This window comes from Cyanistes caeruleus, chromosome 8 (genome assembly GCF_971803275.1).
Source record: "Cyanistes caeruleus chromosome 8, bCyaCae1.hap1.1, whole genome shotgun sequence".
In the NCBI taxonomy this organism is placed as follows: Eukaryota; Metazoa; Chordata; class Aves; order Passeriformes; family Paridae; genus Cyanistes; species Cyanistes caeruleus.
In genome coordinates, this window is record NC_141708.1 from 16764861 (window position 1) to 16778177 (window position 13317).

The window sequence follows — 13317 nt, forward strand, 5'->3', positions numbered from 1 at the left end:
TAAAGTATGCAACTATTGACTCATTGCTGGTTTGAGTTTTGACACCAGAGAACTGTGTTGTCCACGCCAGCAACCTGCTAGTTGAATGATCTGGAAAAATGGAAAAATTAACCTCATCTTTTTATTCAATAAATTCTTACATTCTAACTATGTACTTGACTAGCTTAACATACCTGGATAAAAATGTTTTGTGGGATTTTTTTCTGCTGAGAAGACAGTATATTTCCTTTTAGTTTTAGACCCCAAAAATTGATAAGTACTCTCCAATCAGGTTATGTAGCAATTTCCTGAACATTTTAGAAAAAAGACATACATATATATATTGCTATGTTGAAAAAGTTAAAACATGAGTGATATAATTATCATATCATAGTTAACTAATTCTCAAACCAATTAACTTCTTGACAAAAGCATCAAAGAGTACATGTTAGACAAATAAAAGTGTTTCCTATCTTTTATGGAAAACCAACAGCTAAAAAGAAAGAAGAGGAAAAAATGCATTTTTTGCAATATGCAATTATATACTCCTCTGTTTCCTGTGGATATGTAAGATGATGGGATATATAAGTGCTGGGTGCACACACACACTGCAAAATAAACATGGCATTACACACTAACACATCACTAATCCAAGGAGGAGTAACATGTGGGTTACTATTTCTTCTGTGTACCTTGGTTATGAATTTATCTTTGACTGCACACATGTGGAAGAGTTTGCTGGCTCAATAATCTCTTTGGCCCATAACCACTCCTCAGCAACTGATTTTTTCATACCTTTACTTAGCAGCAGGAAATGGATAAAAGGAATTCAGGCACAGTGGCATCCAAGGGCAGCATCTATGGGTGCATGGACAGAGCCAAGGGCAGAGAGCTGGAAAATGTGAGATAGACAAGTTGAAAACATGATGGTCACACACTTGACAGGAGGTGGCAATATCATTTTTATCACATGATACTTTCACTCTACCATTAATCACTTAGAAAAATTAATTACAGACATTCTTTAGTCAGAGAGTTCCATTTTGGTAGCAGGGAACAGGGTGTGCCACAGTTTTCTCCCTGTCATGCTGTGCCTGCTGTCCTTTCGTGTTTTCTCTGTGCAGGATTTTTGTGACAATATCCAGTTGCCTCACACCTTGCAGATGATTTCTCTGCCCTTATCCTTCACTGGGGTGGCAAGAGTTTTTCAGATTCCTGTTACACTTCGCCCACTGACCATCTGCTATTACCACCTTAACGAGAAATCACTTGATGAAAGGCAATTGAGTGGTTACCATCCAGTACAAGGTTACAAGCTCATTATCTACTTCCCCCTCCAATATTAAGCAATAGTGATAAGCCAAGAGTCTTAGCTGATACAAACTGATGCATTTCTGCTATTTCAATAGTGTTGCCTTTGTTTACATGACATTTAGCTTAAAAGCATTTACTGTTAGGTTAATTTAGAGCCCAGCCTTTGGTTAAAGTGGGTTTCTGGATGCCACTCTTAAAATAGATACTTGGGATAGTCAAGGAATATTTTATTCTTTACTATTCTTTTAGTCATCATGGATGGGATGCTTTAAAGATGAATAAACTGTGGTGTTCCGGTAGCACTCGTGAGAACTTGGTTTCTGTTTCCCCTCAGGGCACTGAGTTTTCCTGTAAAGCTGCTCTGGATCTGGATTTATGTACCATTTGCAGAGGAAGATCTACCCACTTAAAGCTTCCACATTAGGTTTTGCTGAGTCAGTTTTATAAATCAAGCTGTTAAAAAAAAAAAAACAAAGGGAAAGAAAAAAAAGGGGAAAGTAAGCTTCAAAAAAATGAGTCCAGAGGAAGTTTACAGTTCCTTAAACAGTTTTTTTTCTAAAAGCAAACCTCTATATTTCTGTGCCAGGTCTCTGCTGTGATCTGTTTTCACTAAACCAGAAGCATTCTACACAGCCATCCTGTTAGGGCTGTGGATTTCAAAACAATCTCCCAAATAAAAATCAGAGAATTGAACAGATTGAGGTAAGCTGTTAGAACACACACACACAAAAAAGAGCCAGAGCTGCCTCTTATAGAGACATTTAGCAGGAGTACAAAACTGCAGTGAGAAAAAGCCTGGCAGTGTGATTCAGAACATACCACTAGGGGGGAATGATAGCGCTGCTGTACTTCAGTTTGGAAAAAAATGTTCTGAAAGGTTGTGTTGCTAGCACATACTCTATTTTAGTTCTGGGACTCATCCTCTAATGTCATATATATTCTGAGTGGTAAAGGAACCACCTGATGTCCAGCTTCATTTCAGGGAAAGGGAGGGCATAGGTATGATGGGCACTAGAAGACAAGTTTGGAGGTACTCGGATTACTGGGGGATAGTTCAGAGGAGAGACACCTTGAAAGGTCAATGTCAGGAATGCAGCATGCTAATGATGCTAATGATATAAACAACATCCGAGATAGGTCTCAATTTGGTGAAGCACTGATGTACAAGTTGTCCTTGAAGCACCTGAGCTGCTGTATTCATTTCAGCCAGGTGACCTGCGTACCTCACCAGACAGGCGCTCCAGGCATTGCACTGTCACAGAACTGATGTTTCTTGGCATTTATCCATACTCTGAATGCAAAGATTAGTGCATCTTCCTCTTATAAAACTGCTTGCTGCTGGTGATCATTCTCTTGATTCCAGACTACTCTGATTCCTAGCATAAGACAAGCTTTCCCAAAGGATTCAGTAGCTCTTTTTCCCCAAAACACACACATTATCTACATAGATTTGTGTGTATCTCACCTTATCAGAAAAAATAAATATAAATCACTTCTGGACACCTATTCTCTCATATTCAGAAGGAAAATATTGCCTGAGAAAACAGTATTAAGTTTTGCCTTTTTTATTTGGCTTATAATCATTGACAAGGGTCCAGAAAAATGCAAATCTTAGTGTTTTGATATCTTACACTGATTGTAACTTACTGTGTCATACGCCCTTTTAGCACCAGAGACATCATTCTGCTATAGTAATCCCTTCAGAGAATTCCTTCCAACAAATATAGAAGACTGTCATCATGATGAGAAAAAGCCTTTCCCCTAAAAGTGTTTATCACCCAAGAATAAATAGCAATGAAGAGAATGGCTTTTTGAGACTTTAGAAGTAATCCATTTATCAGGAAGATACTGCTATAAGCCACTTACCCTTTCCAGTGTCTTACAGTCATCTGAATGTCAATTAAAAAAAAAAGAAGATGAAGTTATAACGCTGTATCAACAGACAGCTGTCCTAGTGGGCACTGGGAGCACAGAATGGCTCGCATTGCTGAGCAGTGCAGTCACTGCCAAAGGAATGATGAGCTCACATTTCATTCTGATTCCCATATTGGTGTGGTCAGACTGTGGGGCTCTCACCCTTCCTCGCCCAGCTGACGCCCCTTGGCTGCCTGGACACCAGATCTGGCTCGTTAACGTGTCTGGAATGAGCGTGAACCACCTCTCAGCTGGCAAGCGCAAGGGGCATACTTGGATTCCCAGGTTGGAAGATTATCTCATTCAAGCACAGTTCTCCCAAAGATATATAAGTGCAGTGAGCGTGGTGGTCCCTGCAGAGCTGGCCTGAGCCCTGGGAGGTTTCAGCCATACAGGAGCACAGCCTTCGCTCACCAGCAAACATGACGATGATGATGAAAGTAGAAGAGCTGGTAGGTGCAACCTTCTTTCATTTACTCACAATTAATTGTTTTCTAGGTTGTCATCAGAGCAGGCAGAAAAAGATGACCCTTATGGATCTCTGATTTAACAGGTTATCAGCATTGCTGTGCTCTAGGTGTAAAATACTTTTTGTTATATTATTATATTTTCATTTTAAATTCTTGGTAAAGGGTCGCACCACAGATACAACTACACAGCTGTTTTGATTTGACATCACAGCACAGTTCACCAGGAAAAGATCAATCAAAATTTAGTTATTTATTTGACTTTGTCCTTGATTTTAATTTATATATATTTTTAGAAGCCAGTAATGTTATGATCACACTAGGTAATTCCAATCTAATAAGGGACTGGGACAACATATTAATGCAGGGAAACTACAGTATTTTATAATACAAAATTAACATCTTAATAATTGTATTGTTTTCTAATAATAAACTAGCAATTCCTACAGCCACTGCTGTTCATGATGAAAAAGTCTTTGAAAAATTAGGTCTAGACCACAAGTAATGGGACATTCCGCTGCAGGATTCAGACTAAGAATGATCTGATTGAGAAACTGGGAAAACAGGAATGACTCAGTGAAGCACTGCATTTATTTTCCCAGATGGCTTTGTTAAGATACAACTGCCTAACTGGTTAATGCTGTATTGAACTCTTTGTCAAGGTACTCACAGTTTCTTCTGCATTAGACTCTATAACAAATACAATTTTACAAGGCAATCAAACAGAAAGGCAGTCTAGGCCACATGAACCACCCTCAAAATACACATTTGCCTCTATTAAGTTTAACAAGTTATCTCTGTACACTTAATTGGGCATCAGAAATATTTATGAAAACTATTGAAAGCTATTGAAAGCTGTGCTGCTGCACAGCATCACAGAGCTTCTGCCATTCTGCTATAAATGGGACTTGGGTACTGGCAGCAGTGGATAAAACCAGCCTTGAAATCACTCAGCAACCTGATTTAACTGCATGGCAGAAGTGCCCAAGCCAGTTGCATCCCCAGCTAATGCAGGCACAGGCAGAATGGCCTGTCCTGGCTGTCACACACTCTGAGAGAGGGCAGGGGTGAGATGCAGTCAGCCCTAGGCAATCCATGTTCCCAGGTAGTGGCTACTGCAGTCAGGAATCCATTGATTATATTGTATTATGTTTGCATTTACAGGTGACTGGGAAGAAGGTGGATGATAAAGAGACTGGCAGCTTCCTCCCTGAGGACTTCAAAAATGGAGAGTATGAAGCTGCTGTAAGGTTAGAGAAGCAGGAGGACCTGAAGACAATCCCTGAGCACTCACTGACCCGAGGTGATCTGGCTTATGAGAAGGAGAAAAAACTAGAAGCAGAGGTAGGCTCTTGTGTTTTCTGCTCGGATTTTTATCATCATGTATACATCTCCTGCTGCAGTCCTTGAAGTTCTGCCTCTCTCTAAGCTAGAAATACATGGATGGGGAGCTAGAAAAATCTCTGGGAGACCACCACAAAGGAGGTTGGTCTAAAGTCCACTGAAGACCATGGAGATCTGCTCACCTCTGTAGCCTGTGGGTGCAGGCAGCAACACTTGGAGGTAGAAGCTAAAGCATCCCCTACACTGTCTGAAACCCTGAGAGCTGCCCAGGGGTCACCTGCTGCTGGCTGTCAGTGAGGGGGGAGCAATCAGAGCCAGTGAGACACCTTCAGAGTGCACACCTAATGACTGCTACCAAAAATAACTAACCCACAAAAGATGTAAGAGTGCATTTCTGAAGCCAGAAGCCTTAATTAACATGAAAATGTTATTTTTATGAAAACACAGCATTACACTTACTAGCACATTTGGGAAGAACAGTTACAAATGAAACACATAGTGGTCTATAGAGAAGTACCAATTTCTGTTCTTGGAACATCACAATTCTCCCTAGAGCCTTAAGAATTGATGTTTTTTCCCCCCAATAACACAGTAGCTGTAATATTTTTTTTTTTTTTTTTTGTAAATGAGTAATCAACTGGCCTAAAAATTTAAAATTATTTTGAAATGATGAAGTTTAAGTAGCAGGGGAAATAAGACTGTTCTAAAAAATGAAGAGTGAGAAAGTCAGTCTCAGAAACATTAGAATAAAAACTACTTTTTAAACTTCAACAGAGACATCATTAGTGGCTACAAAGTTCCTTCAAAGTTTGTTCCTTTGAGTTCCTTCAAAGCATGTTCCTAACAACTTTGTGGGTTTCCAGTTATTCACAGTCAGCATAATTATTTTCTATTAGGCCAATGATCTGCAGATCAAACCAAAAATGCAGAGAACAATTAAAAGAGGTGGAAATAACTTGAATAAGAATTCATTTGACAAAACTGTATACCATCTGACAGGGTGTCACCAGTGTATTCACTCTTAATCACACCATGGGACAGAATCTGTCAGCTGTATTCACCCTGTTAGCCCTTGCTCGAGAGTCTCCCCTCTGAACTCAAGGACACCTTGTGAGATCTCAGTTCAGGCAACACACTTGCCCTTGGTGTCAGCAGTGCCCCACACTGACTTCATGCCCAGATGCTTTTTACAAGAAGGTTTGGAGAAGACTTAAAAATTTATTGAACTGCCCCATCAAGGACACTGAGGACATTCTTCATGGCTTCCCAAAATGTAGTAACACTTGTGGATTGAAATGCTAGGATCATTCTAAACCTTGTTCTTATCTTGAGGGTATGTTTTTAAGCAAAGAAAATTAAGTTCCAGTAATTTAGAGGCTGCATCATTAGGAAAAAAAAAAAAAAAGTGATTGAAGAAAATCACTTGGTGGAAGTGAGTCAGTTGAAACTGCAGGAGTTTTCCAGCTCTCATAAACTGCACATGAGATTTTTAAAATTGTTGTGCCAGAAGAGACAGCAGAGGTGCTCTGTCTCCTGGCCTAAATTAACGTCACAGCATATGGCTCGAGAAGTTAGGGAGTGGTCTAATGGTATATGAAAAGCTATACATGTGATAGAATTTCTCACATAGTTAGCAACTTACTGTAATGGTCAACTAGCCCTATCTAAAAAAAATAAACTTCAAAGTTCATCCAGTCTTAATTGAATTCAGCTGAATAGTATCACATTGCTTCCTGCCACTCTGAAAGGAAGAGGTGGTCACACAGCTCAACTTGCTGCCTTCCCTGATTTGTTTCAGCTGAAGAAGAAGAAATTAGAGGCCAGGTCAAAACTTGAAAACTTGGAAGATCTTGAAAAAATTATTGAGCTGAAGAAGAAGAAAAGATGCAAGAAAGTGAAAGTACCTGTTTTAAAGAAACCTGAACCAGAAGTTATAGTAAGTTACTTCCAAGTACCTTATTCTGGGAAAGCATTAATGGGGGTTTGTGCCACACACATTTATGTTCTCTATATTCTTTCCTTCAGACAGGACCTGTGGATGTTCCCACATTCTTCAAAGCTGCACTGGAGAATAAGTTGCCAGTAATTGAAAAATACCTGTCAGACAAAGGGGATCCAAATGTCTGTGATAAGGTACAGTCTTCTTCCTAATGCAAAGCCTGCTACAGAAGAGAGAAAAAAACTTTTACCATGAGGTTTTTAGATTCCACTGTCATGAAAGGAAAAGAGGGCTGGGGGAAAGTAAATAAATGCTGGAAGTTTTGTACATCAAGTTTTCTAGTGGCCACTGAGACCCTTCCAAATCACATTACCTCAAAAGAGTCTTTATATTTAAAAGAGGGCTGTTGGTGCCCAGGAGAACCTGATTTTCCATATAAGTTGACCTTCCAATGCTATGGAAAAAGGGGTAAGAAATTGTTCTGCAGAACAACAGAAATAAGTGGCTGCCCTCATACTCCATAATGCATAAGCTGCACTTTCAAAACACAGTGTAGCATGTTGGATGGGGAACTCAACAGGCATTATTTTAAATCTGGATGCTGTACAGCAGGTATTTCTCCCATCCTTTAAAATGCTGGGTAGGCGGCTCTCAGCTATCCGGTTGCTATTAAAATTTTAGCAGATTTCAGGTCACAAAAGTATTAGGTCTTTGAGAGGAATCAGCATGGAGTATGTATATATGTTTGCCATCATCCGAGGGAGGGTGGGAGAAGAGATTTGAAGATACCTTTGTGCCGTGTACAATGTCTAACTTTGCACTGTTTCAATTGCCAGTACAAACGCACGGCGCTGCACAGGGCGTGCTCTGAAGGACATCTAGAGGTGGTGAAGAAGTTGGTGGAAGCTGGGGCCCAGCTTGAACAGAAAGACATGGTATGCACATCCACTCACACCTCTCTCCAAAAGCTGCTCATTACCTTGTATGTGCCAGGAGAACCATTTATAGAAGTGCTTCTCATAGAGGAGGAGTCTGAAAGGCCTTACAATGTCTTTGAAGATTATTCTTAAAATAACATTGTGGAGAAGAGGTTTCAGGAGGGAGCATCTGCCTCCCTGTGCCAATATGGTTGGAAAACACAGGAAGTGCTGGCCAGCAGAGTGCCAAGAACAAGAAAGCCTAGGGCAGGGTAAGAGAGCTGAGCTCCCACCTCAGCCTGCTGGCAGGTGCTCACATAGCGCTGTCCCACGCAGGTGTCCAGGGTCAGCATGATGCACACCAGGATTTCAAGGCTGTGCTCGGGAGAGCCCCCTGCTCCTCTGGAATTCTGGCCACAAGGGTTCCTGAGTATCAACAGCTTCTGCAGCTGTTTCTTTGCTTCTCCACCCTTTTCCCTTTGCTGAACAGTTGGCACTGTCCAGCCTTGCTCCCCTCGCTTAACCCAGCAGTGCTCACGGAATGACAGACAGATGGGACCAGCAAGGGACTCTTTCCAGCACAGCTCAGGGCAGAGATGCTAAATCTTGTAGAGGAAAGGGGTTTTAATTCCCTTTGTGGACTTGCATAACTTGGGGATTTGTTTGTTTTTTAAAGATAATTATTCTTTCCCTTGAGCTTCATTTTCTATGCATTTTAGAACCCAAAAGCATTGAATAAAAAATTTAAATAGCACATACCAGCCACATACCTGGCTAAAGGTAACTTCTAAGCTCAAAGAATAGACAAAACACATCCTCTCTCACAGCAGCGTTGCCAAGATCTGTCTTTAGGAGTAATGCACAATGAATATGAAGAGTGAGAAATTCACAGTACTAAAGAAATTAGGGCAAAATAAGAAAAGCTGTTGCTATAAACAATTTTTGTTTTACCAGAAACAATTTTTTTTACTAGAAACTGTGATCACTGTGTGATCACAGTGACGTGCTCTAAGTTAAATTGCATACAATTATTTTAACTTGATTAAATTAGTTAAATTAATTTGATAAAAATAGGTTTTTTTAATATAACGTTTTAAATATAATGTTTTAATATAATGTTGTATTAAAATATTTTTCTTTTTCCTGTTAAAGCTTCATTCTACAGCTCTGCACTGGGCATGCCGGGGTGGGAATCTGGATGTTCTGAAATTCTTACTGGACAAAGGGATAAACATAAATGCAAGAGACAAGGTACGTGCTTCAGGAAATCTGCAGCTTTTTTAATTGAAGACGAAAAGCTGTCCCTTACTCCCAGCAGTTTCTAGCAGCTGTTTTTGAAGCAGCTTTGACCTGTTTGGTGTCACTGACCGTCTCCTCCCTGACCCTCAGCTGCTCAGTACGCCCTTGCATGTGGCAGTGCGGACGGGTCGCTACGACTGCGGCGAGCATCTCATTGCCTGCGAGGCGGATCTCAACGCCAGGGACAGGGTAAGCGCCCCGCACAGCCCCGCACAGCCCCGCACAGCCCCGCACAGCCCCCAGCTGGGCCGGCTGGCAGTGCTCTCACAATGTGCTCCACACCTCTAGGAAGGAGACACGCCGATGCACGACGCCGTGAGGCTGAACCGCTACAAAATCATCAGGCTTCTGATTCTGCACGGAGCAGATCTGACTCTGAAGAACTGCGTAAGTGATTTTAAAATGCTTTAAAATAGGTTTCCCACCAGAGCCGTTCCACGGCTTTCAAGATAAGACCGGGAGACACTATTTTGAACAGACTTAATTAGATCACTTCAGAGCTAATTAAAGCAGAGCTGAGACAGGGAAAGGGTAACTTGGGGGAGATCAGGGAAGAGAGGAAAACTCACTACCTCTTTTAAAACCAGAACCCACTATCTGCACGTAGACAACATCACACTTTTCTGTGATTTATTTTAATTACTCATATAATGAAAAGATGTAATAGTCAGACACTTACTGCACAACTCCCAGGCTTCAACCACCACAGAGACAACAAAGCTCTCAGCTTGTAAGAGAAATCTCCTCTTAGTTAAAGCCACAGCTGAGGGCCAGCACTGCACCAGGAGGACTGGCCATTAACCTTACTGCTGGGCAACAAAGCCCTGTGGCTGAGCACAGACACAGCAGTCCCAGGCTGGCTGCGCTCAGAGCCACTGCAGCAGCAGCTTTGCTCCAGCTCTGTAACCACTTGTTAAATATACCACTTCAACTTTTTTCCCAAATCCAAACCTAGCAGCCATAGCATGGGTTTTACCGTTGCCAGTTTTGACTGACAATTGGTCAAAACCCAGGGGACAAGGAAGAAAACAGTCACTGGAGCACTCTCTGCCCAGCTCCCTGAAGTGTGGCTGCTCCCAGCATTATCCCTCATCAGAGTATGACAGTTATGGAAGGCACAGCCCCAAAGGCCAGAGACTTGCTCTCAGACTTCATCTGCACACAAAAATTGATCCTACTTAATTCCTGTGGTTCATACCCTAATTCAATTCTTATCTGAATTTTACATTATATGAAGAGTGTCTTACTGAGATTGCACCTGAATATGTTTCTAGTCACTTGAAATTAGAATAAAAGGAACACCCGCATGTTCTGCTGGTCACAGCATTTGCCTAAACCCACTGAAACCCAGGGAATTTTCATCATTGGTCTGACCAGGACTGGGACTAGATCTGTAGAGCAAAAGTACTCTGACCTCAGGGGTGCAAGAGTAAGTCTAAACCTGTGTATGCAGAAGGGATTCACATCATGCAGATGCACTGAACAAATATTTAGGAAAGAACAAGGACTTGGCCATCAATGGATGAAATTAAATATTCCTGTTTCTTTTAACCAGGAAGGGAAAACCCCTATGGATCTTGTTCTTCAGTGGCAGAATGGCACCAAAGAGATATTCAACAGCCTGAAAGACAATTCCAAAAAGAGTGCCCGTCTAGGTAAATTCTGAAGAGAGAAACCAGACCATGCTCTTCTTGCTGCTTTGAAATGGTTTCCACAAACCTGGATGAAAATGTCCTTGAACATCTATTGAAAATATTTATGACACTGGATTATTTGAGGTGCCTTCACTGAAAACTGCAAGAAACTTGCAAAGAAATTACTTTAAAACACAGGTTGAGTGTTAAAATTCCACTAGCTCTAAAATAGCTTTATTTATTTCTATTTATTATTTATTTATTTAAAAGTAATTTTTAATGATGCTCATTATTTAAGCTTTTTTTTTTTATAGATGGTCTAAATGCAATTTTTGCCTGCAACAAAAATCCTTTTGTCTTAAATGGCAGCATTTTCAACTAGATTAGCAACTTTCCTCAAGCCTTCCAATAGCTCTAAATAGCAAATACTTGCAACTGTTGCCTTGTCTCACTACTAAAATAACCTGTGAATTGAGTGGCGGTATGTGGAAGAGCAATGGAAGAAGGTCTACTGAAGTGCCAAGTGGATTTAATGAAGTAGTTCAGTAATGGTGTTTACTCAGGGTTTGGCAATGGCGGTTGCTAACGAGCTCGAGGACAGAGCTGCAGCCACCATGTACACCTCTGGACTGAAGGATTCAGATACAGTGTTGTGAAGGTGAGAGGAGACTGCATCAGGGAAGTGAATTTTTTTAAAATTTGACTACTACAAAGTATGATGATAGAAGAATGCAAAATCAGATTATGTATATTTGTAAATTTGTACTGCTTTTTCTGTAAATTTTGAACTGATCCATTTCAGATTAAATTGAGTGGTTCTTTTTACTTGCTGGAGTGGTGAGCATGCATGGGGTAATTCTGTTTCTCTTTAAAGAAAGTTCACAGCGTGTCTGCTGTAAAATTCTTAAAAATTAAAAAAAGTCTCAGCTGCCAAGAGCAGCCATCCCTTGAGCAACCTCCCTGCCACTGTTAGATAAACCCCATCTGACTTACTTAGTTAAACGGAGACACATGTGAAAGCAGAAACACCGTACTTTGAATAGCTAGTAAAAGAAAGTTACAGTTCTATTACTGAGTTTGATTTAAAAAATATAATTTCTTAGTCACTATGTAAAACACGAGACAGTTCCAGTTATCCAAGCCAAGAGAGATGTCAAGTACTGTTAGGAAAGGCAGACACTTCTTCCTTGCTTTAGCAGAAGCAAGACAACCTACAGTGCTGTCAGTCAGGGCCTGATGTCCCATTTCATAGAATCATAGAACAATCTGGGCTGGAAAGGACCTTTAAAGCTCATCTATTCCAACCCCTCTGCAATGAGCAGAGAATTTTCAACAAGATCAGGTTGCTCAGAACCCTGTCCCCCCTGGCCTTGAATGTTTCCAGGGATAGGATATCTACCACCTCTCAGGACAACCTGTGCTAGTGCTTCAACACCCTCATTGTAAAAGACTTCTTTCTTCTATCCAAACTAAATCCACCTTTTTTTAGATTAAACCCATCACAACAAGCTGTGATGAAAATTGTGGAGAAATCTTTCTTTTAAGTCCCCTTTAAATACTGAAAGGCCCCAATAAGGTGGTGCTGGAGCCTTCCATTGTCCAGGCTGAACAACCCCAGCTCTCTCAGCAGTTCCACACAGAAATGCTCCATCCCTCTTCCCAGCTGTGACCCTCTCTGGACACACTCCAACAGCTCCATGTTCTTCCTGTGCTGCCCAGACACAGCACTCCAGGTGGGAGAGAGCAGAGTAGAGGGGTATTTAGGTGCTGCATTCAGTTAAATTCCTAATTACCATAGGCCAAATTTGTGCATACATCCTTCTCTAGAAATTACGGCACGCCTTCAATTGCTGCCCTTTGCTGCAAGCCACAGCTTCCCTGCTTGTTTCTGCCCACTTACCTGGACACTGGGAGCAAGCCTTGCAGGAAACAGAAATGATCAGTGCTGGCTCACTCAGTCTGTTTATCACCTGAGCAGCAGCATTCAGGCACCCAGGTGGCCACAGCAATGTGCTTCAGGGAACTGGGGGAGAAGAAACTTTTCAATCAGCTCCTGAAGCACTGTGTCTAATAAAGGACAAAGACAAAGAGTTTAATTTTTTAAAGTCAAACAAGCAGCAAAAAGGATCTCAAGCATTCAAAGCCTCCTTCCATATGTCAGTTACTTCTGTCATGAAAGAACTGAAAGAACTTCTGTCATGTTCAAGGTAGGTTATTCTCTGCCCAAGGCAGGATTAATGTCATTCAGAAAACTGCACCAAACACAGTTTGCTTCTTCTCTGGTTAGAGCATCATTTTAGAGGTAATACCATAAATACTTTATGCATATATTTACACACACACACACATATATAAAAAAATATATATATAAAAACCTCTCTAATACCTGTAATAAAATGGACTCAAGTTACAAATTCAACAACTAGTAACACACAGGAAATATATTTTGTAATTGCTGAATGGAGCAAAAACTGTTGTGACTTACACCAGCATTATATAGAACTGTTAAA

General features: G+C 40.9%; 2 protein-coding genes across 3 annotated transcripts in view; one reads left to right on the forward strand and one right to left on the reverse strand.

Annotated features, from left to right (window-relative positions):
• The window catches only part of PCGF5 (polycomb group ring finger 5), a 123826-nt gene extending 110951 nt beyond the window's left edge, over nucleotides 1-12875 (reverse strand). For both annotated transcript variants that reach the window (XM_086900768.1, XM_086900764.1), the window contains exons 1-2: nucleotides 12708-12875; nucleotides 775-871 (exon numbers count right to left, since the gene is read on the reverse strand). The gene's annotated coding sequence lies outside the window, so the exon portion shown is untranslated. The remainder of the gene's footprint in view (nucleotides 1-774; nucleotides 872-12707) is intronic.
• Nucleotides 3525-11632, forward strand: ANKRD1 (ankyrin repeat domain 1). Its single transcript, XM_023929620.2, has 9 exons — nucleotides 3525-3659; nucleotides 4839-5018; nucleotides 6817-6954; nucleotides 7044-7151; nucleotides 7794-7892; nucleotides 9027-9125; nucleotides 9264-9362; nucleotides 9462-9560; nucleotides 10729-11632. Exons 1-9 carry the CDS (start codon nucleotides 3630-3632, stop codon nucleotides 10837-10839), a joined length of 963 nt encoding a protein of 320 aa, XP_023785388.1. The 5' UTR covers nucleotides 3525-3629; the 3' UTR covers nucleotides 10840-11632.
• Nucleotides 12876-13317: the final 442 nt, after the last annotated feature.